This window comes from Myxine glutinosa, chromosome 12, assembly GCF_964187855.1.
Source record: "Myxine glutinosa chromosome 12, kmMyxGlut1.1, whole genome shotgun sequence".
NCBI classification, from domain to species: Eukaryota; Metazoa; Chordata; class Myxini; order Myxiniformes; family Myxinidae; genus Myxine; species Myxine glutinosa.
Genome location: NC_136272.1, coordinates 97,749,718 through 97,775,106, shown reverse-complemented (window position 1 = coordinate 97,775,106; position 25,389 = coordinate 97,749,718). Strand labels below are relative to the sequence as shown.

The following is a 25,389-nucleotide window of genomic DNA, read 5'->3' as shown; positions in this document are numbered from 1 at the left end:
GTCGAGAAGCATGGCCGGCGCATCTGGAAGCATGGCCGGCGCGTCTGGAAGCACGGCCGGGGCGTCTGTAAGCACGGTCGGGGCGTCGGGAAGCACGGTCAGGGTGCTGGGAAGCACGGCCGGAGCGTCGGGAAGCACGGTCAGGGCGCTGGGAAGCACGGCCGGAGCGTCAGGAAGCACCGTCAGGGCGTTTTCTTTTTTACAGCTTGCATCGGTGTGTCCCAATTCGCCGCACTTCATACAAGAGGCTTTGGGACAAAATCTTTTAACGTGTCCGAAGGCTCCACAAGGGAAGCACACGTTAAGGTGCCTGACGAAGCATACATTTGAAACTCACGATCTTTTACCGATATTTTAAATGAAATGTTCAGTCCTGTATCGTCGCCGCCATCAGGAAGCACCATGAATACCTGTCTCCGGAAACTCATAATATGTTTCACTCGTTCATCCCGACGACAGAGAGGAATCGTCGAGATTCGGGAAACGACCGTTCCGTACCGGGACAGAACCGCCATTAGTTTATCATCGGTAATAAATGGGTAATAAATGTTTGAAATACGTTCGAAATAATTACTTTCATCGCCGGTGTGTCTATCAGGGATACCATGACCAAATTCCCACCTTTCAATGATAGACCGGTACTAACAACATCGTGTACTAACTTCTCGTCCGACACAAAAACAACAAACGTTTGGTTCATTCGCGATGCGGCGCGGACATTTTGATCGCCGATAACGTTTCCGACAGCAAGGATAATGTCCTCGGTAGGAACACCTTCGGGCGGGATGCACACGAAGGCATGTTTCCTTGTTAGGTGCTCAAAACCTTTGTGTCGTGCGTGAACATTCGCCATAACGTCGATGTCTCACCTTTCCACCTTGACTGGGTGGAAAGGACTCAAAATAAATAAAACCGAAAAAAATAAATATATAATATAGTGCTCACTAAGCGAGTAAGGTAAACATCACCGACGGAGCAGGTAAACTTAACCGATCAGGTCTGCTCTCACCTTTGGGCTCTTCTCTCACTCTGTCTCAAAGGAGGGGGAAAAGGGGCAGGTGGTAATGAAGAAGGAAGGTAAACAGACACGACAAAGGCACGATGGAAAAAGGGGGAAAAGGGAGGGTGGGGCGAGGATGAAACCAACACGAGCAAGGAGCGACAACACCCAAACATGAGTACATGCCATTTTGCCACGCCCAACACACACAAACGGCCAGCAGGGGGCGGGAGAGAGATAGAGAGAACACGAGAGAGAGAGAGAGAGAGAGAGAGAACACGAGAGAGAGAGAGAGAACACGAGGGAGAGAGAGAACATGAGAGAGAGAGAGAACACGAGGGAGAGAGAGAACATGAGAGAGAGAGAGAACATGAGAGAGAGAGAGAACACGAGAGAGAGAGAACACGAGAGAGAGAGAGAACACGAGAGAGAGAGAGAACACGAGAGAGAGAGAGAACACGAGAGAGAGAGAGAACACGAGAGAGAGAGAGAACACGAGAGAGAGAGAGAACACGAGAGAGAGAGAGAACACGAGAGAGAGAGAGAACACGAGAGAGAGAGAGAACACGAGAGAGAGAGAGAACACGAGAGAGAGAGAGAACACGAGAGAGAGAGAGAACACGAGAGAGAGAGAGAACACGAGAGAGAGAGAGAGAGAGAACACGAGAGAGAGAGAGAGAGAGAACACGAGAGAGAGAGAGAACACGAGAGAGAGAGAGAACACGAGAGAGAGAGAGAACACGAGAGAGAGAGAGAGAGAACACGAGAGAGAGAGAGAACACGAGAGAGAGAGAACACGAGAGAGAGAGAGAGAGAGAACGAGAGAGAGAGAGAGAACACGAGAGAGAGAGAGAACACGAGAGAGAGAGAACACGAGAGAGAGAGAACACGAGAGAGAGAGAACATGAGAGAGAGAGAGAGAGAGAACACGAGAGAGAGAGAGAACACGAGAGAGAGAGAGAACACGAGAGAGAGAGAACACGAGAGAGAGAGAACACGAGAGAGAGAGAACGAGAGAGAGAGAGAACACGAGAGAGGGAGAACACGAGAGAGGGAGAACACGAGAGAGAGAGAACACGAGAGAGAGAGAACACGAGAGAGAGAGAACACACGAGAGAGAGAGAACACACGAGAGAGAGAGAGAGAACACGAGAGAGAGAGAGAACACGAGAGAGAACACGAGAGATGTCAATCCTCTTTTCTCCCGCCTCTGGAACAAACTACCTCACTCCCTTCAATCCCACTCCTCCCTCCAGGTCTTTAAAACAGCTGTTCACCACCATCTCTTATCTTCCCCCATCCAAAACCTTGATCTTTTCTACCCCGCTAATTCACCCCAGATCCACCTTGTTTGAAATTCCAACTTCTTTCCTGGAAGTCCTGGCAGTGTCCATATGTTTTATACCTCTCCCACTGCCCCCTTCCCACGCCCCCCCCCCCCCCCCCCAAAGCCCTCGCCCTCTCTCAGATCTCTCGATGTCTCCATGTCTCTCGGTCCCTGCTCTCAAATGTTGTGTTTGTGTCCTTCCCCCTCTCTCCCCATCTTGTCTACCGCTCCCTATGTTATATGTTTTATGTGTCGGTTTGTCTTTTGTGTGATTAATGTTCGCTCTTTCACGAGCCTCGATCTTGTATACAAAAAAAAAAAAAAAAAAAAAAAAAATGGAGAGAACACGAGAGATGGAGAGAACACGAGAGATGGAGAGAGAACACGAGAGATGGAGAGAACACGAGAGAGAGAGAGAACACGAGGGAGAGAGAGAACATGAGAGAGAGAGAGAACACGAGGGAGAGAGAGAGACATGAGAGAGAGAGAGAACACGAGAGAGAGAGAGAACACGAGAGAGAGAGAGAACACGAGAGAGAGAGAGAACACGAGAGATGGAGAGAACACGAGAGATGGAGAGAACACGAGAGATGGAGAGAGAACACGAGAGATGGAGAGAACACGAGAGATGGAGAGAACACGAGAGATGGAGAGAACACGAGAGATGGAGAGAACACGAGAGATGGAGAGAACACGAGAGATGGAGAGAACACGAGAGATGGAGAGAACACGAGAGATGGAGAGAACACGAGAGATAGAGAGAACACGAGAGAGGGAGAACACGAGAGAGAGAGAGAGAGAGAGAGAGAGAGGGAGGGGAGGGGAGGGGAGGGGGAGGGGAGGGGAGGGGGGGAGAGGGAGGGGGGGAGAGGGGAAGGGGGGAGAGGGGAGGGGAGGGGGGCGAGTGGGGAGGGGAGGGGGGGGAGAGGGGAGGGGAGGGGGGGGAGGGGAGGGGGGGAGAGGGGAGGGGAGGAAGAGGGGAGGGGAGGGCGGAGAGGGGGAGGGGAGGGGGGGAGAGGAGAGGGGAGGGGGGGGGAGAGGGGAGGGGAGAGGGGGGGAGAGGGGAGAGGAGAGGGGAGGGGAGGGGGGAGAGGGGAGGGGGGGAGAGGGGAGAGGAGAGGGGGGTGGGGGGGATGAGGGGAGGGGAGGGGGGGGGAGAGGGGGGGGAGAGGGGGGGGAGGGGGAGGGGAGGGGGGGGGGAGAGGGGAGGGGAGGGGAGGGGGGGGGAGAGGGGAGGGGATGGAGAAAAAAAAGAAAAAAAGGAGTTGAGGTGTGCGGTCAATCTGGATTGTGTAAGTTTAACCAGGAGAGAGTTACTTGAAGAGTGCATGCAGCTTGGACTTACTGGGGAGGGTTGGAGGACTGGGGAGTAATGCCAGAGAATCGACAGAAAACAGTGAGACCACCGACCTGCATGTGATGTGAAAGCAACAGATCGTGTGCTTCTGCCTCATCACGGGAGAGTCAAATAATTTTGAGAGATTTAGATTCGACAGAATCCAGGAGAGACAGATGTGATGCTGGAGTGCCAGCTCCTCGAGGGGAGTAGTTCTCAGTTGAGCTATGGACAAATGCCTCGTAGACTGAGTAGCTCTGATTTTGCCAGGAAAGATTGATCAACAGAGGATGCCTAGTCTGCAGCTTGATTTGGAGGCCAGCTTTGCTTTGAACGTGGTTGGCTCAGGAGAGATCATTTCTGATGGTGAGGTCTAGAAGGTCAAGAGACTGAACATCTTTCAGTGGCTCACTATAGAAATAGACAGTTGGGTTAGTTTACGATCCCTCCAGATTGACAGGATGAGACAGTGAGATTTTGCAGGGATTGAAGGACATGTTCCATTTATCAGACCAACATCTCATCAATTCCAGATCAGCAGAGTGTGACACACCTGCATTCTGCTTCGCAGTGGGATGGGGAGTTTTATGCAAAAATGAATAGAGGGTTTCCAGAGCATGGGATAGGCCATTTATTAAAAATGAGGAATGAGACTGAGCCCAACACTTTGCCTTGGGGAACTCCAGCCTCCACTGGGAGTGTGTAGGAGAGGGTTACATTGATGGTAACACGTTGACTACATAGGTTGGGGGAAGTGAGAAATCCAGGACTAAAGTGGCCTTCTATGCCACAGGCAGAGATCTTGGCAAGCAAAGCAAGATGTCAGAATATGTCACACGCTTGAGACATGTCCAAGGAAATGGTCCTGACCTCTTCATTGAGATTTAGGGCATCCAACCATTGTTTGGAGAGAATTGGCAGCATGTCCAGAGTTGAGTGACTGATACGGAATTCAAACTGATGGCCAGGGATCAGACTGTTTGAAAATGACTTGACGTCAACAGGAATGATGAATTCCATGACTTTACTTGTAATTAGAAGTAAACTCAATGGTCGGTAGTTTAACTCCTTTGGAATTTATAAAATCCGAATTTTTTTTTCCGACTGTTCTGAACTAACCTGCAAATATGCCATTCACCGAGAGTGGCTGCTTGGTAAAGTAGTGATAGACTTGTTTATTTCGCCATTGTACTGTATGTGGTGTGTTTGATTGCCTTGGCTGCTCACTCACCAACCCACCCGCACTTAGCAAGTGTGGGGAGTATGCCAATTAACCCTTAACATGACTTGAGGGAGGTCTTCATTGGGCAGAACACTTGAAATAGGGTGGCTTGAGGATGAGGATATGGCACACCCAATGTATAGCTCGTGTAACTTCATTGTCACCCGCAGTGACTCGTCTTTACCAGACAATGCTTTACTACACGACTGGGAAGGTTTGACCTCTGGTGCCAGGTCACCATCTGAACCCGACCTGGCTGCAGAAAGTGACCTCACCGACCCCCTGCACGACGAAAGCTTGCTTGAGCAGCTCTTCTATAATGCTCCGGTCAGTTATCAATGGTGTTCTTGTGACACGTCTCGTGTTTTCTGAACATTTGCTCTGCATTGTGGCTCTTTTTTTTAAACGTCCATATTTAATCCTTTTGAGTAGATTTACAGGTCACTTTTAGGTTCCTCCGAACATCCTGTATAACGTTGGGGGTGGGATGTGGTTGGTACTATATTTCCATAGATTGAATCTCCTAAGTTACCCTGTGGGCATTGATTCAAACGACAATGTGTGGACAGGTTTACACATGATGAAGATCATATCATAACAGGAAAGATTGTCAGCTGCCAGCTGGTGCTGGCAGAATAGCCTAGATGTATGCACACTCACCTCTGTGCTTTCTCTCCTTCATTAGAATCTCCATCTGGCTATAGAGTTGGTAGTTATAGATTCCATGGCGTCCTTTGTGAAGATTAGGTGAGCTATCAATGGCACTATGGCCCCAATTACAATTATCTGCTCCATCCTACAGCAGGCACTGCATCAGCCATGCCCCAGAAAATGATGCTGCCTACATCCACGTGCCATATATGAAAGTAGTAGAAGAAGAAGAAGCAGGCAGATTTTTTGAAATTTAATTTGAGCCAGTTGGGTTTTCTTGACAGTCCAATGGAGTAAACATGGTACTTTCCATCAAATGGATTTTGTTTACAGAAGCTTAAAATCTCAATCTTAAGTGCATGTGCCTTTGGCCAAAATTGTACTGCAACCACTGTGTTCTCATGTTCACTGTCTTTGATAATGACTTTGGGCCTGTAATGCTAAAATTAACTTTTTTTATCATTGAGAGTTACCCCACCAGTGTTTCGCTCAGTTTCTTACACTGTCACTGCCTTACCAGATTCAGGGAATCGACGGTGGTGTCAGAAAAAAGGGATCATCAGAGTGCTTAATTGGAGGTGCACCACCAAAGCATCAGGATTATGGTTCAACCCCGAGCCTTAAGCATTCTGGATTTAAAAGCAGCCGGGAGCATGGATCGAGGCAAGCAGTTCAGCAGACTATGTTTCCTACAAATCAATGTGCGCTCATCTTTCCTGCAACAGCATCTCTACTTCGTAGTGAGGAGCACAGTCTACTTGGTGACGGCCATATTGATTTATTTCTGCCTTCTCCCTGTCAATCTTTTTGATTGTTTTGCAGCCCATCCACTGGTACCTCTTCACCACTGTCACGCTGTAGAAGAACGCGACTCTCGCCAGAGCAGCGGGCACGCCTGTATGCTGTGAATAAGGCGAGGGTTTACATTGAAGAGCTACGGCTATCACCTCGAGTTATGCATTGCTTTCCAGCTCAGTACAAACCTGCTTGCCCAACGTCTGCCCACAAGGAGAAATGGTAACCAATTCGTTATTGTCATGCTCTTTTTTGGAACCAAGTTAAAATAAACTCTGCAGATTAAGTGATATTTCACATGCCAGCCAAATATTTTGGAAAAGCAGATATTGAACATATTATTCCCAGATCAGCTAAAAGTGATCTATATTTCAGAGCTGAGGAATTTTATGATAGAAAGTTACCCAAGTGGTGAAGCAGTTCAAAGGGGTCTCAAAAATAGAAGAGGTTGTCTTAAACCAAAAATGAGAAAGTTCTACAGAGAGAAGCAGCTTCCATAGAGAAAGTAAAGGAGAAGGTCTCATCAAGGGCAACATGCATATATAATAATATCCATTCGGAATACCGACTAGGAGTGTGTAAACCTTGGAGGGCAATGGTGGAAATTTTGGGCTGCAGTGCTTGATGTGTCACATGATGCTGAATGTACAATAAATGCATCAGAGAGATTTCCACACTTATTTGTGTGATGTGTTCAAACATCTCAGGAATTCTTGCCCATAAAGCTAAAAACAGATATGATTTGTGATTAGTGAGATACAACAACAACAACAACATGCATTTTAAGGCCATTTTCCCTGCTAGAGCGGGGGTTAGCCGATGATTAGTTAGATGTGATTAGTGAGATGATGAAGCAAAACGTTTTGCTTTGATGCATTTATGTCTTTCTTGCCTTCACCAAGGGTAAAATGCATTGTAGATTGGAAGATGCAACATGCTGTCAGCCATTTTTTTTTCAGCACTTACTTCGTGGAGTATCTCTTCCCTGTGTTTCCTGCCACGGAAGAGGCAGTGGCGGTTCAGGCTGGCGCAAGAATGGATCCGACTCGAGTGGCTTCCGGCAAGATCGTGGGCAATGGTGAGTCATGTGACAATATCCTCATAACAATTATTTCTCACCAATGAAGTTGGATCCATTTTACCTCCTTCACCCGACTGTGCTTCTGCTGGCGCTCGCCTTTGTCTATAGCTGTGCGCTTCCAGCAGAGGACGACGTTTCCCGTCCACTTAAATGACGGTGCAATCGTAGGATGGTGGAACTTGGAGCTGGAGTTCAAAGTTTATTCCCGTCAACTGTCTCAGAGAAAGGTGAAAGGCTGGAGTGTTTCGGTCCCTTTTCCTCAACTTGTGTTTGCAAGAGGTGTTTATGTCATGGTACTTTCTTATGACCATCGTTAATTTTTTTTTGGGGTCTTCCAGCCATTTCTTCTGGGTATAGGTTTCTTCCCCCTGCATCCTCTTCTTCTCACTGACGATCTCAGCTTGGGTGGAGATGTAACGGTGAAGAAGCATGCCGATGACAATATCCAGGGACCAGAAACAATGGGCACGTTAAAGGTACAAATGTATGTTCTGCATTTAATTTCTCATTTCTGTTTTATTTTGGCCTGAATCGCATGGGTGAACATAAGGTGCCACTCGAGGAGTTGCACCACATTTGGCACAGTAAGCATGACTTTATTTGGATCCAAAACATGGCAGAAGGTTGTGCTGTGGCATTGAGAGTTTGGAATGGAAAAGTATAATCCGCATGCCAAAATGGCACATCATCCTACACCACCATCTCGTGTCTTAACATCTTCGCAGACATGCTTTCTGATTTATTTTGCATCATTACATTGTGACCTTGTAACTCATGTGACCTTGTAGCATAATAAAATTCTTATCTCCAGGTGTCCGAGTTGGAAAAACACAAGTTTTGTACGATAAGTCTTCTCCGAATGAGTTCCATGTTAGTTGCCGCTCGCAGTGCTGTGCACATATTTGCGCTCCAGATGATATGATCTCCTTATAATTGGAGTTATGCTTTCTATTCCATGGTCCTTAATGGGCATGTTGCTGACACTGTGAAGTGCAAAACATCCTTCACACTTGATCAGTCACTTGTAGAGCAATGTCTGCAGGCCATGCATCATCGAGTATATAATGTCCAATCTGATATATTACTTGTGAGAACAAGCCCACCCATCAGGAGAAGCTCCTTCCATCCTTTCCTGCTGCATAGTATTTTCACTTATTCATCCATAACTTTGAATTGTACGATTTAGAAAACGTTTTTGCAGCCGACGGAGCGTCCCCTTCGATGGTGAAATAATGTAATCAGGAGTACTCACTCACAAAGCGTCTCTCTCATGCACTCTGTATTGTGCATGCAGTAATAAGGAAGTCAAAGGTAGTGAAGTGGAAGGAGGGGGGAGGCTCATTTCCAAAAGCTATTGCCATGGTGTCAATTTCTCTTCAATGGTCACGTTCAAACACCAAATTATAAGGAAAAAAGGTGCTGCTTCAAATGACTCTTTGTCAAATTTCAGTAAAATTTTGAATGTGATGAATTTATGAAAAGGAGCAATGTTGGTTCCTCTAAGGTTGCCTTGGAGCTGGTGTCATCGGAGGGTCAAGACTCAAAAAGGGCACTTAGCCAGACTGAGAGGGTCCACCAGCATTTGGCCTACTCAAAGGCCAGTATGGAAACTAGCGTGGCCCCTGATGGTGATTGTCAGAAGAAGGATCCTTCAATCTACCTATCCCAACATGCCTCATGTAAGCACTCATATCTTTTTTTTTTTTTACCTCCACCACCAAAGGTGGACGGAGGTTATGTTTTCAACCCTGTCTCTGTCTGTCTGTGAGCAGGATATTTCAAAAAGTTATGGAAGGATTCCGATGAAACCTGGTGGAGATGTTGCCCGTCTGCCAGGGACAAATTGTTTAGATTTTGGTGAAGATCCGGGTGCTAGAATTTTTTAAATTTTATAACTGATTTTTAACCATTGAGAAAGGGGGCCCAATTCAATTAATAGCATGATATGTCAAAAGGCTGGGGACTGGTTATGACAAGTCATGGGGGATGAATTGGTTTGGTGACAAGAACAAGTTGATTAGATTTTGGTTCAGGTCCGAATGCAGATCTGGCCTATCAGTGGGATACAAAACGTAAACTGTTCAGCCTGGTAGGGGTATGCACTCTACCTAGTGCCATTCTGGTTACCCCGGCCACCAAAGGTGGATGGAGGTTGTTTTCGCGTCTGTCTGTCTGTCTGTCCGTTTATTGGTCTGTTTGTCCGTTTGTTGGTCTGTTTGTCCGTTTGTGAACAAAATAACGGGTGTCTCAAAATAGATGGAACCCATTAACATGATAATAATTTATTACTCAGACAAGAAACTCCAAAAAAGATTACATTTCCTGGAAGCTGATATGATAACAATTAAAAAAGTGAAGATTTGAGGTCTCTCGCTCAAAGGTTACATTTATTAGAGCACATGTTCCAAATGACCGCCTTTGCGCCTTAGACTTGACTTGAAGCCGACGAGCGAAGTTGTCAATCACCCTGACACACTCTTCCTTCCTGATGGCACGAATCTTCTGGGTGATGGCCACTTTCAGTTCAGAAATGGATTGAGGACGATTCTCATACACGTGGCCCTTCAAGAACCCCCAGAGATAAAAAATCTGGGGGGTTCAGATCGGGTGAATGCGGAGACCACTCGGGTTCGCGGCGCCTGCTGATCAGCCGATCAGGGAAGCGGTGGTCCAGCCACTCCATCGTGATGTTGGCTGTATGTGGAGTTGCCCCATCTTGTTGGAACCATTGCACATCTCGATTCACGCCACGACGTCTCCCAAGTCCCCTCCAGAACTTGTTGAGCACCACAATGTAACGCTCCTTTGTGACAGTGACTGCCTCCTCGTCTGCGTCTTCAAACCAAAACTGTCCGATTATGCCATGTTTTGAGATGGCCACCCAGGCCGTGCATTTCACAGAGTGCAAGGGCCTCTGAAGCACCTCGTCTGGGGCTTGTGTGCCCCAGAACACATTGTTCTTGCTATTGACATGCCCACAGAGCAAGAAGTGTGCTTCGTCGCTGAACCAAACATCAGCAAGAAAGTCAGGATCCTCTTCGATCTTGTTCTTGAACCACTGGCACATCACAACACGTTTTGCCATGTCAGCTGGTGCGAGTTTATGCTTGATCTGGATCTTGTATGGGTAGAGCTGAAGATCCTTGATCAAGATTCTTTGCACTGACGCACGTGAAAGACCCAGCTCTTGGCTACGTCTTTGGATGGGCTTTTTCGGGCTCCTTCTGACAGAATGTCTCACCGCATTCACATTGCCAGGAGATCTTGCAGTCAGCTTCTTGTACTGGGTGTTTCTGCCTTCTTGTTGAGGTTGTTTACTGATCCAGTGGCTTGAAATTTGTGTGCCCAACGATAAATTTGGTTTTTCTGGGGATAGTTGTTGAAGTTGAACTTCCTGTGAAATTTTGCTTGCACCGTTTTGATTGATTTCGTCTCCAAATAAGTAGTGACGCAAAATATTTTTCCCTCCTTTGTCCAAGGCATTTTGATTGATAATTATTAGTTGTTATGGTCTCCTCTCTTCAAATCTGAAAAAAAAGAACAAGAACATTAATATTGGCAGAATTATTAGCAGTGACATGGGTTCCATGTATTTTGAGACACCCTGTATCTCAAAAAGATGTATGCTGATTTGGACGAAATTTGGCAGAGATGTAGCATATGTGACGAGGACGAAATGATTCGATTTTGGTGAAGACCCGAATTCGGACCCGACTACTGGAATTTTTAAAAGCGATTCTTCACCATTGGGAGATAGGGCCAAAAACGATACAAAGCAGGATATCTCAAAATGTTGTGGATGGATTTGGACGAAACTTGGTGGACCGGTTGGGTGTCTGACAAGGACAAATAGATTCGATTTTGGTGAAGATCTGAATATGGATTCGGATATGAGAATTATTTAATTTTTTAAGTGATTCTTCACCATTGGGAGATGGGGTCAAAAACGATACATAGCAAGATATCTCAAAAAGTTATGGATTGATTTGGACGAAACTTGTTGGACAGGTTGTGTGTGTGACGAGGCAGAATCGATTCAATTTTGGTGAAGATCCGGATCCAGATCCAACTTGTAGAAATTTTAAGTGATTCTTCACCATTGAGTTTGAGTACCAGTTCACTGGTAATTCCCTGTTTGTCGTAAAAAGGCGACAAAAATGGTTGGCGGTAGGAAGGGCATCCGGCCGTAAAACATTGCTTCAAAAAGGGGACCAAAAAACAACAACAACCACGGTCCCCCAAAAAAGGCCAACCCCCGTTTGCGGGGAAAAATGGTCTCTAAAGGTGTTTTTTTTGTGTTTTTTTTCTTCACCATTGAGTTATATGGCCAACCAGGCGGAGGTATGCTCTCTACTGAGTGCTGTTCTAGTTCTTTCTTTGTTTGCTGTGTACAAATTTATTATTTTAATAAACTTTGTATTCCCGCCATTTGTTTTGATTCATCTTAATCTTGCCTTCTCACAAGATGTGTTGTTTTTTTAGTTTGTTTGAGATAATCGCATCCTTTGTTCTATATTTATATCCGTAAAAATGTGTAGACCTTGAAGACATATCGAATTCAAGTGCTTACTGATCGTTGCTTTCAGCAGCACGAGGTAGATTTCCATCACGAGATAGAACGCCCTCGAGAGAACTCAGGTTTGACCACGCAGCCCATTCGCCCGCCGCATCAGTCACCTACACACCCCGGAAACGAGTGAAGAATTTTGAGGCCGTGGCCAAGGCTGTGCGGGATGAGGAGATCGCCCAACCCGTGCTCCTACATGTGTTGCTCCAAGTGGAAAATGGAAAGGGTCTGGTAAGGCTTTCCCTCTGAATCACCGCACCATGGTGATCGGCAACATGTAAACGATTTCATGAAATGCTTGACAAAGTTTACAATCTGACTTTGATTTTTTCCCAGCTGATGAAAGCTTTTGAAACGGATGTGACCTGTTGATTTGCTTGAATTGCTTGGAAAGTTCTCTGCGGGAGGTGCAGATTTCTTTGATTTTTCTTTCCCTTTACCTAAGGATGGTTTGTATCCCTCCACCAATTTTATTTCTGTGCTCTTTCAGCAGGCCATTCGACAGAATGAAGGAAGCTCGTCCACATTACCAAATCCTTACCTAATGGTGAAGCTTTTCAGCAGCTCAGGAGCAATACGTTCTAACGTATGCTGGGGTTCAACCTCACCTCAATTCATTCTTTATCAGGTATTGAGTACTCCAATATATTGAGTGGTTTAGGGAGTGGGTGGTTGAATATATAAAGTTTAAATGGCCTTCTCATTGGCGATTACTTAATCGATCGAGACCTTAATGCTGTCACATGGACACAGTACTTGTACAGTGTATACATGTACATGTATACAGTACAGTCTTTTGATAAACGCACATTTAAAGGTCCTCGTTTCTGTCAGATTTCTTTTTACTTGAAAAATCAAAGATTTGATTTTTGTCTGTCAATTTTTTGTCTGTCAATTAAATCAAAGATTTTTCAAGTACATTAGTTGGTCTTGTGCGTTATTCTGTCTGTCTGTTTGTTTGTTTGTCTGTTTGTCTGTACGTCAATCGCATACAGGTCACAATTTCAAACCGATCTTCACAGAACTTCACCAGATGGTAGAGTTGGTCATAAGGAAGGAGCTTATTGATTTTGAGGTCAAAGGTCATCTTGAGGTCGAGTTTCTAAAATTGTCATTTTTCATCCGATTGACTTGAAAATTAAACAGCAATTGCATAGTGCCTCACTGAATTGGGAAACCAACTATTTTAAGGTCAAAGGACAACTCAAAGCCAAACTTCTAAAATCAGCAATTTTAATCTGAAAAATCATCAATTTTAATCCGATTGACCTGAGCTTAGATTAAGATGGCCAATTTTAATCTTAATGAAATGGACGATTTGATGTATCCATGGCAACTTTTTTGTGAGGGGGGGTGGGGTGGGGGGAGGGTGTATTTTGCAAGTATCGTACTCTGCATGACGTCTTTTTTTCTTTTTCTTTTCTTTGACCAGGTTGTCGCCATTAAGCTCACACAGAGCCTGCTTAATCGGATGCGGAACAACACGGTGGTGATTGAGGTTTGGAGCAAAGGTCTTGCTCCACAGCAGGATGCACTCATTGGTTTGGTGAAGTTACCTCTGCAGCAGTTCTACACGTCGTTCAGGTAAGCACATTGCACATGTATATGTTTTTTGCATACAGGGGTGAAACATCATCTCCATTTGTCCCCAGGTAACGTTCTCATTTGCACCATGTCGTTTGATTCGACCCAATATTTCAGCCCCTATACTCATCTCCATCAAACCATTGACCTTGTTCTCACACTTGATGCTTTGCCTTTCTTACCTCTATCTCACTTCTTCAATGTTCTTTGTCCAGAGACCCAGAACTACTGGAATTGCTTTTGCAAGCCCGCTATCCCATGGTGTCCACTGATGGTGACGTGCCAATAGAAGATGTTTTTTCAGGCAATTGCGTTGGTACCTTGAGGGTCCTTTTGGCCATGGGCTCAGTAAAGCAGGTATGTTGTGCATTTGCTGGCAACCTAAGGTTGCTTTTCTGACCGTGGGCCCTTGAATGAGTGGCTGCTCCATGTCAATGGTTGGCAGATCGAGGCATTAAGACAAATGCGAGTTCAAGGAGAGAAGGAGGACTATCAACTTCAAGATGACGTCTGCTCGAGATCCTCGAGCCAGCAGTTGGTGTGTACAAGTTTTACCAAAATAGACACTTTATTACCTTTAACTGCCGTATTTACAATTTTTGTGCCAAATCTCAATGGACCATAATTACCATGGTTATGCAATGCTGTAGATCAGTACTTTAGTAATACTCGTAAGTTCCCCAAGTCCGAATGGGAAAAATGAAAATGCCATCTTTTGTCATTGAGCTGGAAAGCTAGGATGAACAATTCGCATTTATTGCCACAACTAATGCAATTTAAATGCTCTAACGCCGGCAAGGTGCTCCATTTGAAACTGTTTGTTCGATATATGTAGCTTTTTGATGCCTTGGGTCTGTAATAAAAATTTGTATTGTGTCAAAGCCAGTGACCAATTGCAAATATTAATAGTAGGATGCAATGGGCTGCAATTGCAAAATAATTCCAGACTTTGTGGACTCTTCAGGTGGAGTTTGATTAGCCAACGTCATCTGATCTGCTCAACAGGTGGTGTCAGTCAATGCTTTGTAGCTGACTTTAAAATGTCCTTCATGGAAACTGTTGAAACCAAAATGTTGTCAATTAAGAAGCGCTGCTCAGATCCTATAACCAAAAAGGTAAACATAGTAATGTACCTGGTTTTACATGGGAATATTTAATTCACTACTTGTGTGTTTTGCAGAGGCAAGGTGAATCCATGGTGGAGCATACCTTTGAAGTGGGAGTAGTGGCAGTGCGTAGCTTATCTCCTCTTCAGGAAGCAGTCTGGGGAGAAGCGGATTGTTATGTGCAATACTACTTCCCTGTGCAGTCCAGTCTAAAAGGGGTGGCTGACCTTGGTCGGAAGCCAGTGGAAAGTTTCAGCAATGCTGGTATGCTATTTGCCTCAACATGGTGGTTCGATTTTTATTTTATTTTCTTTTAGTCAAGACCAACTTTTCGGGCAACAAGATCAGACTGTAACTTGAAGGTTTTTCTTTGCAGGTGCTGTCCTTCGACCATTCCGCACATCCACGACACTGTGTGTTCCCAACCCCGTGTTTGGTGCCCAAAGGACCCATCACTTGCAGGCCCCTGTGGGGTTGCCAATTCAGCGCCTGCTGCTCGCCGTATGCTCAGGGCACGGACGAGAAAATGCAACACAAACACCTTCCATGGGTCTTCCTTTTGAAGTGTGGTGCAAGTAAGCATTTAGGTCTCACATATGTAACACCTGAACTGGATCTAGTCTAACACCACTCATGTGATAATAATATAAAACTTAACTTTTAATTTGAGGAGGAAAACATATAACTCATTGCCTGGATGCCCTTTCTGTTCCTTCCACAGATATTACTACCCTCATGTGAGGGAGCAGCTTGTAGGCCGAGGAAGCTTTCCCTTGGCCAATCTCTGTGCCCTGGCTACGAGCGCCCGACTGGGGAACTCACCGAGGCAGACATTCAACCTCCCACTCACTCCACGTGCACATGTTGAAAACGAACCTCAAGGTTCTCCAGGTATAATACCATGGTGTCTTGCATTACCGCAGGCCAGAAAACTCAGAAGTCAATATCGTATTTTATCCATTCACCAACATTTGGCTCATCAATTTATTACATACACAAATATGGCAGATTCCTTTGCTCTGCATGCCTTCCCTAGTCTACTGCATACTTGCGCTCTCTCTCTTCCCTCTCTTTTCTCCCATCACCGTTCAAACTTGTGTTCCTTCTCTCCACAGTCTTCTCATGCTCCTTCCTCTCTTCTACCATCCTCCATTCTTTTCTTTTTTTTCTCAATTTTAATCTTAATAATTTGACCTCACATCCCCTTACACCCCCCAAGCCCCTCCCTATCCCACCTGCCCTCCACTCCCCATCCACCACATTGCAGCACCCCTGATGTGTATGTAATAAATAGAGGATGCCTTTACATGCACAACTATGTCAGGTATTTGTGTGTAATTGTACACACATACACATACACACAACATATGTAGGATATTGAAAGCGTTATATTGATGAGATACTCACAATGGTTATATCCTCATCCATAACATAATAATTGCTGTAAAAAAATAACTGTCCATTGAAAGGGTTGCAACAACTTTGTCTTTCACTCGTTTTAATCTCTGTCTTGCTCTTCATTTACTTGGTGTACAGGACTCTTGGAAATTACTCTGGCATATCACTGCTCCGCACATTCCCATTTACCAAAGTCAAGACTTTGTGATGGAAGCGATTATGTTTCTCTCTCGGTCACGATCCACCGAGCAACAGGACTGCAGGCCGCTGTCAGGTGAATATCCTCAACCTATTACTAGGCGAATGGCTTACTAACACTGCTTACTATCACGATCTGTCACTTTCACAAATGGTACTAAAATATCAGCTCTTGAAATGGTCTTTCTGTGACATTGTGGTGACCATAGGTTAGCATGTAACTTTTTTGAGGTAATTTTTCAGGTTAGCGGCAGAACATGACGCCTCATTGCAACCCGTGGCAACTGCAGGCGTAGTTTGTCGAGTGTCATTTCATACGTCATTCATGCAGACCGCCGAGGGCGGCACCATCACACCACCAGCTCAACGCTCCTTTTGCCCTGACTTTGGACACAGCACGTCGGTCCGCTGTGCGACCGTTGTGACCGGCTCAGCCGGCCAGAGCGTTGGTTTGGCAGAGATTTTGCAGACAGCGCATATTGTCTTTATGGTCTATCATTGCACTTTTCTGCCAGGTGCTCTTATTCTTGCTCTTTGTTCCATTTTGTATCAATTTGCAATTACCGTGCAGACACCCTCCTTGAACTTGAACAGAGCCGATTCGATTTTTATATTTAGCTAATTCCCTGAACTTCAAGGACGATGCATTTCATACAGAAAGTATCAAAAAATGCAAAGATTGCTCTCGTTGGGAAAGTTTATTGCCCAGAAAGCGGAACGAAAACTGGTGTTAAGCAATTGGTTCACTCTGTATGTCTGACATGTCAGTATATGATCAAGGAATAACTTTATTTCACTTGAATGTTATATTTTGAACATTGTAGAACACGAATCGGAACACGCAACAGAGCACGAACCTGCAGTTTAGCGGTGTTTTGACTCTGAATTTGGCAAATTGTACGGAATCTCATCCTGAGAGTGCATGCGTACAGAGTAAGGTTATTGTTTTACTCTGGCTGCCTGGCAGTCAAACAAAATAGAAAATCATTCCAAACAGGAAACATTGTTTTTAAGGACGTCGTAAAGGACACTACCAACAGACGTGAAAAACTAATTTAACGTGTTAAATAAGGTGGTGTAAATGACGCTGCATTAATATCAATGGTGGTTTTTTTTCTTCCTATAACCTAGAAAACCTTAATTTTATTATTGTACATAATTATGAAAATCATCGGCACAGGATAAACAGCAACACACGTGACAAATGCTTTTATTTTTTAAATGTTGCTCATGTTTAAATGGATCGCTCCAAAGATAAGTTGTACATTTGTATGACTAGCGTGGATCGACTCGCTACGCTCGCCACTCCACATATCACTACTGTAGTACAGGCTTGTATTAACTTAGGATCAGACCGTGCATGACACCATAATATGTTAGAACAGGTCATTGAAAGGATCAGACCGTGCCTCACCATTATAAATTCCCTATAATCAAATTTACTTTGTAAGGGTGTCGGGAGAGGAAAGGGGGAGGGGGGTGTAACGCAAGTCAAAAGCCCTTTGTGGAAGGGGGATATTGTTTTGTAAAAACATTAATATTATGCTATTTCATTTGTATTATTATTACTTTTGTTATTAGAAGGTGCATTGGAAAAATGGCACTGACGTGGCAGGAAGAGTCGTGTTATTAACCATGGTGGGGTATATAGACTACAGTAGATATTCGCTCAGATGCGTTCGTCGACGCGAAAAGCAGAGATTGCATCACGATGTTGGGATTCCTCCAAATTTCTTTTAGTTTAGTGTTAAACAGCAGTGGCGACTGTTTAAAAAGATAATAATTTGTGTTTGTGATTTATATATTTTTTACTTCTGGTAAAGGTTTTCCATGACACGGCACGATAAGCTATTTATAAATGTTAACATGGTGTTTGTCCAAGGAGTAAACCTCTTGAGGAGGTGGGATATTATTAGTATTAATATGGCTTTGTAATAACATTAATACTGTATTTTCCCCTTGGTTGTTATCTCCATTTGTGGGTTTTAGGAGGTGGGAGGAAGTTCTTCCAGAACTCAAAATCTCCACCTCCTTTTTCGGTAAAGGATCATTATTCATGAACCAAATTGTGAAACTTCGTTCTTATAGCTTTGTTCCAAGGTCTCGTTTTTGAATCCTCACTGAACCTCTGACAGCCTCCACCTGTAGCTCGTTTGTAGTGATATTCCCCAGAATGATTTTTAAGTGCTCGGTGAGGGTTTTTTTGATCATCCCCATTGCTCCGACTCTTGACTCTCACTATTAAAATTTCAGCTTTCTTCAATTTCCAAGTCCTCTTGACTTCATTTTTCAGCTCCTAGTATTTGATCATATTCCTGGTTTCTGAGGCATTTAGTCCAACGTTATTGGGAAATGAAACCTCAATTAACAATGCCATCTTTTCCTTCTTGTGTTTGAGCACTATGTCTGGTTGCAGTGCTCCCCCTGCAATGTCCACACTTGATGGGGATCATCTTGTCATGCGTGAGCACCACATGTTCATTTTCAAGGATCGTATTTGGTTTGTTTGTCCATGATTGTTCTGGAACCAGAATGTTGAAATTTTTACAGATGTACCAGTGGATTACTCTATAGACGCTGTTATAGCTTTCTGTGTACAACTGTTCTGACATGAGTTTTTTTTTTTACATCCCAAAAGGAGGTGACTGGTACTTTGTTTCTACCCCACAAAACCTGTATTTGTCCGATTGACTTAATCCCGCTATCTATCTATAATTCCAGTAATCTCTGTCTGTCTGTCTGTACGTTTGTTTGTTTGTCTGTGACCGCTGTTTCTCGACAACCACGGGTCCGATATACTTTTAACTTGCCAGGTATATTGCTGGGGACCCGAGGATGTGCCTTTTCAAGGTTTCATATTAATCGGACAATTACTTACCGAGCTATGTCCAAAAAACGATTCAACCAATCAGAGAGCAGCGAACGATCGCGTGTGCCGAACGTGGCGGGCACACTCTGCCTCGGATGGCACATTTGAGAGCGTATTCATTTATTTCACGTTTGCAAACTATGTTGGCGTTAAACTATGTTTTACAACTAATAAAAACGAATTTGCGATTCATTCGCTTTCCTGCGCGTCTGTGCACGCGATGGCGATTTCTTTACCAAACTCCGGAAGCCGTTCGCTTTGGACCAAACCATTGCATGTAAATAGAGGGGGGGGATTGTCACCACTCGCAAGCCGTTCGCTTTGGACCAAACCATTTCATGTAAATAGAGGGGGGGGATATAATTTTAGATATAGATATAGTACGGGCATGCCCTAGTTTTCTTAAATCCAATAGTGTAGTGTCCTTGGTCTTGTGCATTTATGATGACTCGTTCTCCATCTTAATTAATTTGACCTCTTCTTAGCCATTCCAATGAGCCTTTCTTGTCAATCCCTGTTCTGTCAAGCTTTTTATGGAATCTTCCTGCTTTTTTGTCATTCTTCCATTTGTCAGAGTATATCTGCTGATATTTATTTTTGTAGTTTTCCTTTTTCTTCTTTGCGATCATTGGGGCTGTATATGTTTCTGTTTCATTTTCCTGTGCAGTATCCTGTACTTGTACCTGTTTTTGGAAGTTTGTAGCTAAATGGATTAAGGATACCTTTTCTGATTTGTAGTTTTCTTGCTCGTGTACAAATGTCATTCGATAGTCTGTTGAGATTTTCACATACTCCACTAGTCCTACACACGTTGGTCTGTGCATTTGGTTAAGCTCCATCAGACCGCCTCCTCCTCGTCTCGGCAAGTAAAACATCGGAATGCATTGGTTTTTGTAGAATATCTTGTGAATAGTTAGAAGTTTCCTTGTTTTGGTGTCTAAGATGTTGATCTACAATTTTGGTCAGCTTATAATGGCAAAGCTACACTGGGATACCGGTACTGCAAGATGGTGTATGGCTTTGATTTTGTTCATTAGGGAGAGGGATCACTTTAGAATTGGTCTTATTATGCGTAGGTACTCTTTGCTGATTATTTTTACGCATTTTTTTGTGTTGTACCTGGGGGGGCCTTCTTCTATTCTGGGGTATTTGTAGAATGCTTTGTTTTCTAGTTCCTGTATTGTGCTTTGATCGATTGGGATGTTGTATGTTCTTTTTGTTTTACCATGTAGAAATGTGCATTTGGCACATTTATCAAGACCAAATTCCATTTGAATGGCCTCCGAGTACTGCTTTACTAGTTTAAGTTGATCTGCCAATTTGTCATAATTTGGTGCGATGAGTTTTAGATCATTTATGTACAGTAGATGTGTTAATTATCCTATTATTATGAGTGTTGTTATTACTTTTGTTATTAAAAGCCACTTGGAAAAACGCCACAATAAGCTATTTTAATATGGCTCTGCACCTCAACCCTTAGCGGGAAAAGTCTCCTTGGCGTGGGGGGGGGGGGGGGGGGGGGGAATTTATATTGCTCCAACCTGCATCGTGTAACCCCTTCGTCTCCTTGTCAAGTTTGGTTGAGATTGGATAAGTCATGACCGAATGTATCTTGGACAGACAGTCAGGCACCAAATTGCATATTTTAGTATGATAATATTGGTTCAACCAATCCATGGTGTTTGATTCTAATTTGAGAAAGAAAAATTATGAAGGGGATCTTGTCACAATTTATTCAAGGATATCGATTGATTTATTTCGATTTTCAACTGATGGTATGGAGACCAAATTGCTTGGCATAGTACACGATGTGAAGTACAACTAACGTCGAGCTCGTTGCGGTGGGAGGTTAAAATCCCGCGATGCACTAAACGGTTTTAACTCCTGTGGAGACGTTCCAAATGATGGCGATATGCGATATGCGCGTGGGACTGAGAAACACAAGAATCGTACAGCTTTTATGAAACCAAACAGGTTTATTCCCGAACAACAAAAGCAGGAGAAAATGAATTCAATAATAGCTATATACAATGAAGTAAAATAAATCGTAAAAACACGAAGGTGCCTCACTCCGGTCACAGTCACAAACGTCGAAGAGGGCCAAAACTGGGTGACTTATCTCTGTTGGTAGTGGGGGAGTGTTTTAGGTAGTAGGTTTTAGACAGCAACCGCTCAGGGTAGTACTACTGTTTGGACTTAGGAGCGTTAAAGTTGTGCCCGGAACCATCTTACACTCTCCGTGTCAGGATTGCTGCTCTTACTTTCTGTCTGACTCAAACTATAGCTACCGGGCTAGCTTGAATCTCTCTTTCTCACAAACAAACAAACACCATACTCTTTTCTTACTCATTTTCACTCCTCACCTTTACATTCTCTCTTTTATTTCTCTTTCGTCACATTTATCAATGCAGTTATTTTATTTAAGGCCTGGTCTCGATGAAGTCTATACAGTCCATGACTGGAGCCTTCTACATAAAAAAAATAATTATATGATGGGTGCGGAGCATCCACGAGCAGGTTATGAAGAGGTGATATGGGCAGGATGATGAGAGCAGGATGACGGACAGGCAAGGGGGGCAGGCGAGAACCGCACCAAGGCAGGCAGGCAGGACGACCTCCTTAAAGCTCTCCACCTTCTTAACACACTCCAATCTCCTCAGGCCTCTCTCAGTTCTCACAGACAATGAGCTCATCAGCGCACTCAACCCCACCTACCCTCTACCACTTCACCTCCCCCCCACCCCCTGACCCAGGCTCCTCCCCCTTCTCCTCATAACTCCCCAATCCTCCACAGCTCTCACACAATCCTTTTCCTTCTCAGAACTCTCACAATCCTCTCCGAGCTGTTCCTGTGCAATCCTCCTCAGTTCTCATGCAGTCCTCCTCAGTTCTCACTTAATCCTTTTGCATCTTTTTTACTTCCTCCCTTGTCTCTCTTGACAACCCTCTGACCCTCGATGCGTTGGGCTCCTCCCCCTTTAGGAGACTATCACAACTCCGCCCCCCTCTCTCTTTGCCTGGCAGAGAACTTTTGCTATCTGCTTCACTCTCCTGGGCTCATGTGATCTCTAACCTGGTGCACCTGGCAGGTGGTTACAAGAAGTTTTACACACGTTTCCTTAACTTAATCCCTCGCTATCTATTACAAGCACCATTCTCTGTATGGCACACAATCAAACAGGCCATCCTTAAGCTGACAGGTCCCTATTTCCTTGCATCGAGATTGGCTTCCTAATTGCACACCGATCATACTACTCTATACAGTTCTATCACTTGTAAGGTAATCTCTAACGGTTAGAGTCTAACCCCTTTTCCCCCCATAAATGTAACAGTATTAGCCTGTCCTGGCATTTTATATAATACAAATTCCCTTTACAAGGAGCTTCAAATGGAGATGTTATATTGGATTGAGTGAAATAACTCCTTTTCCTGTGTCCGGGGCTTTTCTTGTATTCTCTTGGTAGGGTTCCAGAGCTCTGAAGGAGAGCAACGTACAGTGCTGGGAAAAGCCACGGTACCTCTATCGGGCCTCATCACACGTACATCAGGCATGTGGCAAAGTAAAATGTATAACTAAATTAAGAAAAACAGTGCTTTGGAATACTGCAGGAGCATGCCATTCCACCGATACCACATACACTATGATGGAAAAAAATACCAAATGATCCTGTCTCAGCATTGCAGTTTGGCTTAACTTGCGTATGCTTCCCAGGGATTCGCGGCTGGTTTCCTTTGCACCCCGCGGAAGAATTGAGAGACGTCATCTCCCCCTCTCTCTGCATTGGCGGTCTTGATCTAACGATGACCTTTGGGCATTCCACAGATCGCGACCGCGTGCTGGAGGTGGCAAAATGCCTGGGATGGTATCCGGTGGGTTTTTGTGAATGCATCTTTAGCCACTTTTTCATGTCGTTATCTCTGCCACCAAAGGTGGATGGAGGTTATGTTTTCACCCCCTTTCTGTCTGCCTGCCTGTTTGTTTGGCTGTGAGCAGGATATCTCAAAAAGGTGTGGACGCATTTGGACGAAACTTGATAGACAGGTTGGGTTTGTGTTGAGGACGAATCGCTTAGATGTTAGTGAAGATCCGGATCTGGATACTATAATTTTTTAAGTTTTTCTTCACCTCTGAGAGATAGATCGGACTAAAAACAATATATAGCACGATATCTCAAAAAGTTGCTGTGGATTCGATTTTGGTTGAGGTCCGGATGCAGATCCGGCCTACCAGTGGACACAAAATGTAAACTGTTCAGGCTAGCACAAGTATGCGGTCCACCGAGTGCTGTTTTAGTTCTACATATTATACATGAGATATCAAATGAATGGTAAGCAAAATATATAACTATAAGATTTGCAGCTCAACAAAAATCGTGTTACTTCATTTTGTTTGTGATTTGAGTCTTTGGATTGAATATATATTTATTTATATATATATTTTTAGAAAGCTTTCCAAGAAGAACGTGTGGAGGATGCTTCGTTACTCCTCGTGGTTTCAATCCCCAAGGCATGGATACCTCTTAGCATTTGGCGCACCGAGTGTGGCCATATTCTGCGTTACTGCTACGTGCGCTACAAATTGTTTGAGGCCGGGCCCGTGTGTTCACGGCCTCGGAAACCTGGCCGGGGCGACACGAGGCGGGCGGCGGTAACCTTTCGTCACCGCCATTCGTTTGCCTTTGATCTCTCACGTAAACTCCTCTGGTTCCTTCGTGAAGAGCTACTCGAAGTGCAGATGTGGGTCGGCGAGGATGCCAACGTTCCTGAAACTTCACGACCACTGGACTCTGATTCGCTTCTCGGCTCTGCCTTCCTAGACCTGTCCTCTTTGGCACAAGGTGGCAGAACTGTTGGCGGTGAGTATCATCAAATTACAATCCAAGGTCCATTGTTTAGGATTTTCCCTTCCTAGCAGAGATTTAATGTTGAGGTTTCTACATTTCACCTTTCCTCCCCCCCACTGCAGGAGTTTTTCCAATTTTTAAGGACTGCGTCTGTGACCTGGGAGGTGCTGCTCTTCGAGTTAATGTTGCCTGTCGCATTAAAGGCTCCGATTGTGAAAATTTGTCTGAATACAGCCATGGTGAATTTCAGCAAGAAGTGGGCACCAACTCCAGTGGTACTGACGAAGGGACTAATGTGCATGCAACGATGTCCGTGGAGAGAAATCGGCAAGGTGGAGAAAAATATGTTGTGTTAACGGAGAATGAAGATACATTTGTGGCGCGCATTGTGGTTGAGAGAGCAATGCACCTCTCTGTCAAAGGTAAGCTTTGGGTGGGAGGGGGATTTTGGTCCAAAATTAGAAATGTATTTATCTGTTTTTAAACTTTAATTTGGGTTCAGGCTGAGGTTTGTTATTCGGATCCTTCAGGTGACCAGGATTCCTCGGTAGAGGCGGCAGGTGCCAGCTGGCATGTGTCTTGCACAGTGGCGGGTCAAAGTGACCCCATCCGTACAGCAGCAGTCGCAGCAAGCCACTCACCTGTATGGGAGTGCCAACTGGATGTGAGGTGCGCTGTTTGCTCATTGAGATGATAGACGATGACCAGAGAGTGGGCAGATGACCAGCTGTTGTTGGTGGCAGGTGGTGAGGTGGAGTAAATGTTGGTAAAGCTCGTCTAGCACTAGGCTGGAGATGGCAGAGAAAAAAGGAATATTTTAACACTGATCTTTAGCTCAGAGATAAGCTTATAAATTAGGTTTTGGAAGGAAATGCAAGTATTTTGTGATTATGGGAATCTTGACCCACTTCCTGAATGTGGTAATATTTCTTAAAATGCGAGGCCATACCATTTGGTCTGATAATTGCATGTAAAAAGAAAGAAAGAAGCCTTCCTCATCGGTGATGGTGGCTCCGGTTTTGTTGACTGTATTTGTGGATGTGGATGCATATGTCGTATTGCTTTTTAACCTGCACATGCACTAAGAGAAAAGCGGGGTTAAGCAATTGGTTCACCTTGTCTGTCTGTCTGTCCACAAACGTCAGTTAATGATTTAGGAACTACATAATTTAAATGGAATGTTATATTTTGAACACAAATCGGAACATGAATGGGAAAAATAACCTGTAGTTTAGCAGTACTTTGGCTCTTAATTTGTCCTGATCGCACATGCGCACAAATGAGTGAGATATGCTTTTTCTCTGTCTGCCTGTCTGACAGTTGAAAAAAATTGAAAATCATTCAAAACAGAAAACTTACTGTTTTTAGCAACGTCATGAAGGACATAAACTAGCAGGCATGAATAACTTCA

At 44.4% G+C, this 25,389-nt stretch overlaps 1 protein-coding gene across 3 annotated transcripts in view; it reads left to right on the top strand.

Annotated features, from left to right (window-relative positions):
• Window positions 1–25,389, top strand: part of LOC137437660 (C2 domain-containing protein 3) — a 124,487-nt gene that overhangs the window by 4,545 nt on the left and 94,553 nt on the right. For 2 of the 3 annotated variants that reach the window (XM_078766117.1, XM_068132139.2), the window contains exons 5-26: window positions 5,056–5,212; window positions 6,057–6,199; window positions 6,359–6,553; window positions 7,291–7,409; window positions 7,521–7,639; window positions 7,751–7,888; window positions 8,917–9,091; window positions 11,999–12,210; window positions 12,470–12,607; window positions 13,412–13,563; window positions 13,779–13,920; window positions 14,009–14,101; window positions 14,744–14,933; window positions 15,046–15,244; window positions 15,391–15,560; window positions 16,206–16,341; window positions 16,509–16,780; window positions 22,599–22,682; window positions 22,847–23,004; window positions 23,579–23,990; window positions 24,101–24,400; window positions 24,509–24,647. In XM_078766117.1, coding sequence (XP_078622243.1) covers window positions 5,056–5,212; window positions 6,057–6,199; window positions 6,359–6,553; window positions 7,291–7,409; window positions 7,521–7,639; window positions 7,751–7,888; window positions 8,917–9,091; window positions 11,999–12,210; window positions 12,470–12,607; window positions 13,412–13,563; window positions 13,779–13,920; window positions 14,009–14,101; window positions 14,744–14,933; window positions 15,046–15,244; window positions 15,391–15,560; window positions 16,206–16,341; window positions 16,509–16,780; window positions 22,599–22,682; window positions 22,847–23,004; window positions 23,579–23,990; window positions 24,101–24,400; window positions 24,509–24,647 — 3,843 coding nt within the window. The remainder of the gene's footprint in view (window positions 1–5,055; window positions 5,213–6,056; window positions 6,200–6,358; window positions 6,554–7,290; window positions 7,410–7,520; window positions 7,640–7,750; window positions 7,889–8,916; window positions 9,092–11,998; window positions 12,211–12,469; window positions 12,608–13,411; window positions 13,564–13,778; window positions 13,921–14,008; window positions 14,102–14,743; window positions 14,934–15,045; window positions 15,245–15,390; window positions 15,561–16,205; window positions 16,342–16,508; window positions 16,781–22,598; window positions 22,683–22,846; window positions 23,005–23,578; window positions 23,991–24,100; window positions 24,401–24,508; window positions 24,648–25,389) is intronic. The other variant, XM_078766116.1, reaches the window with a different exon arrangement.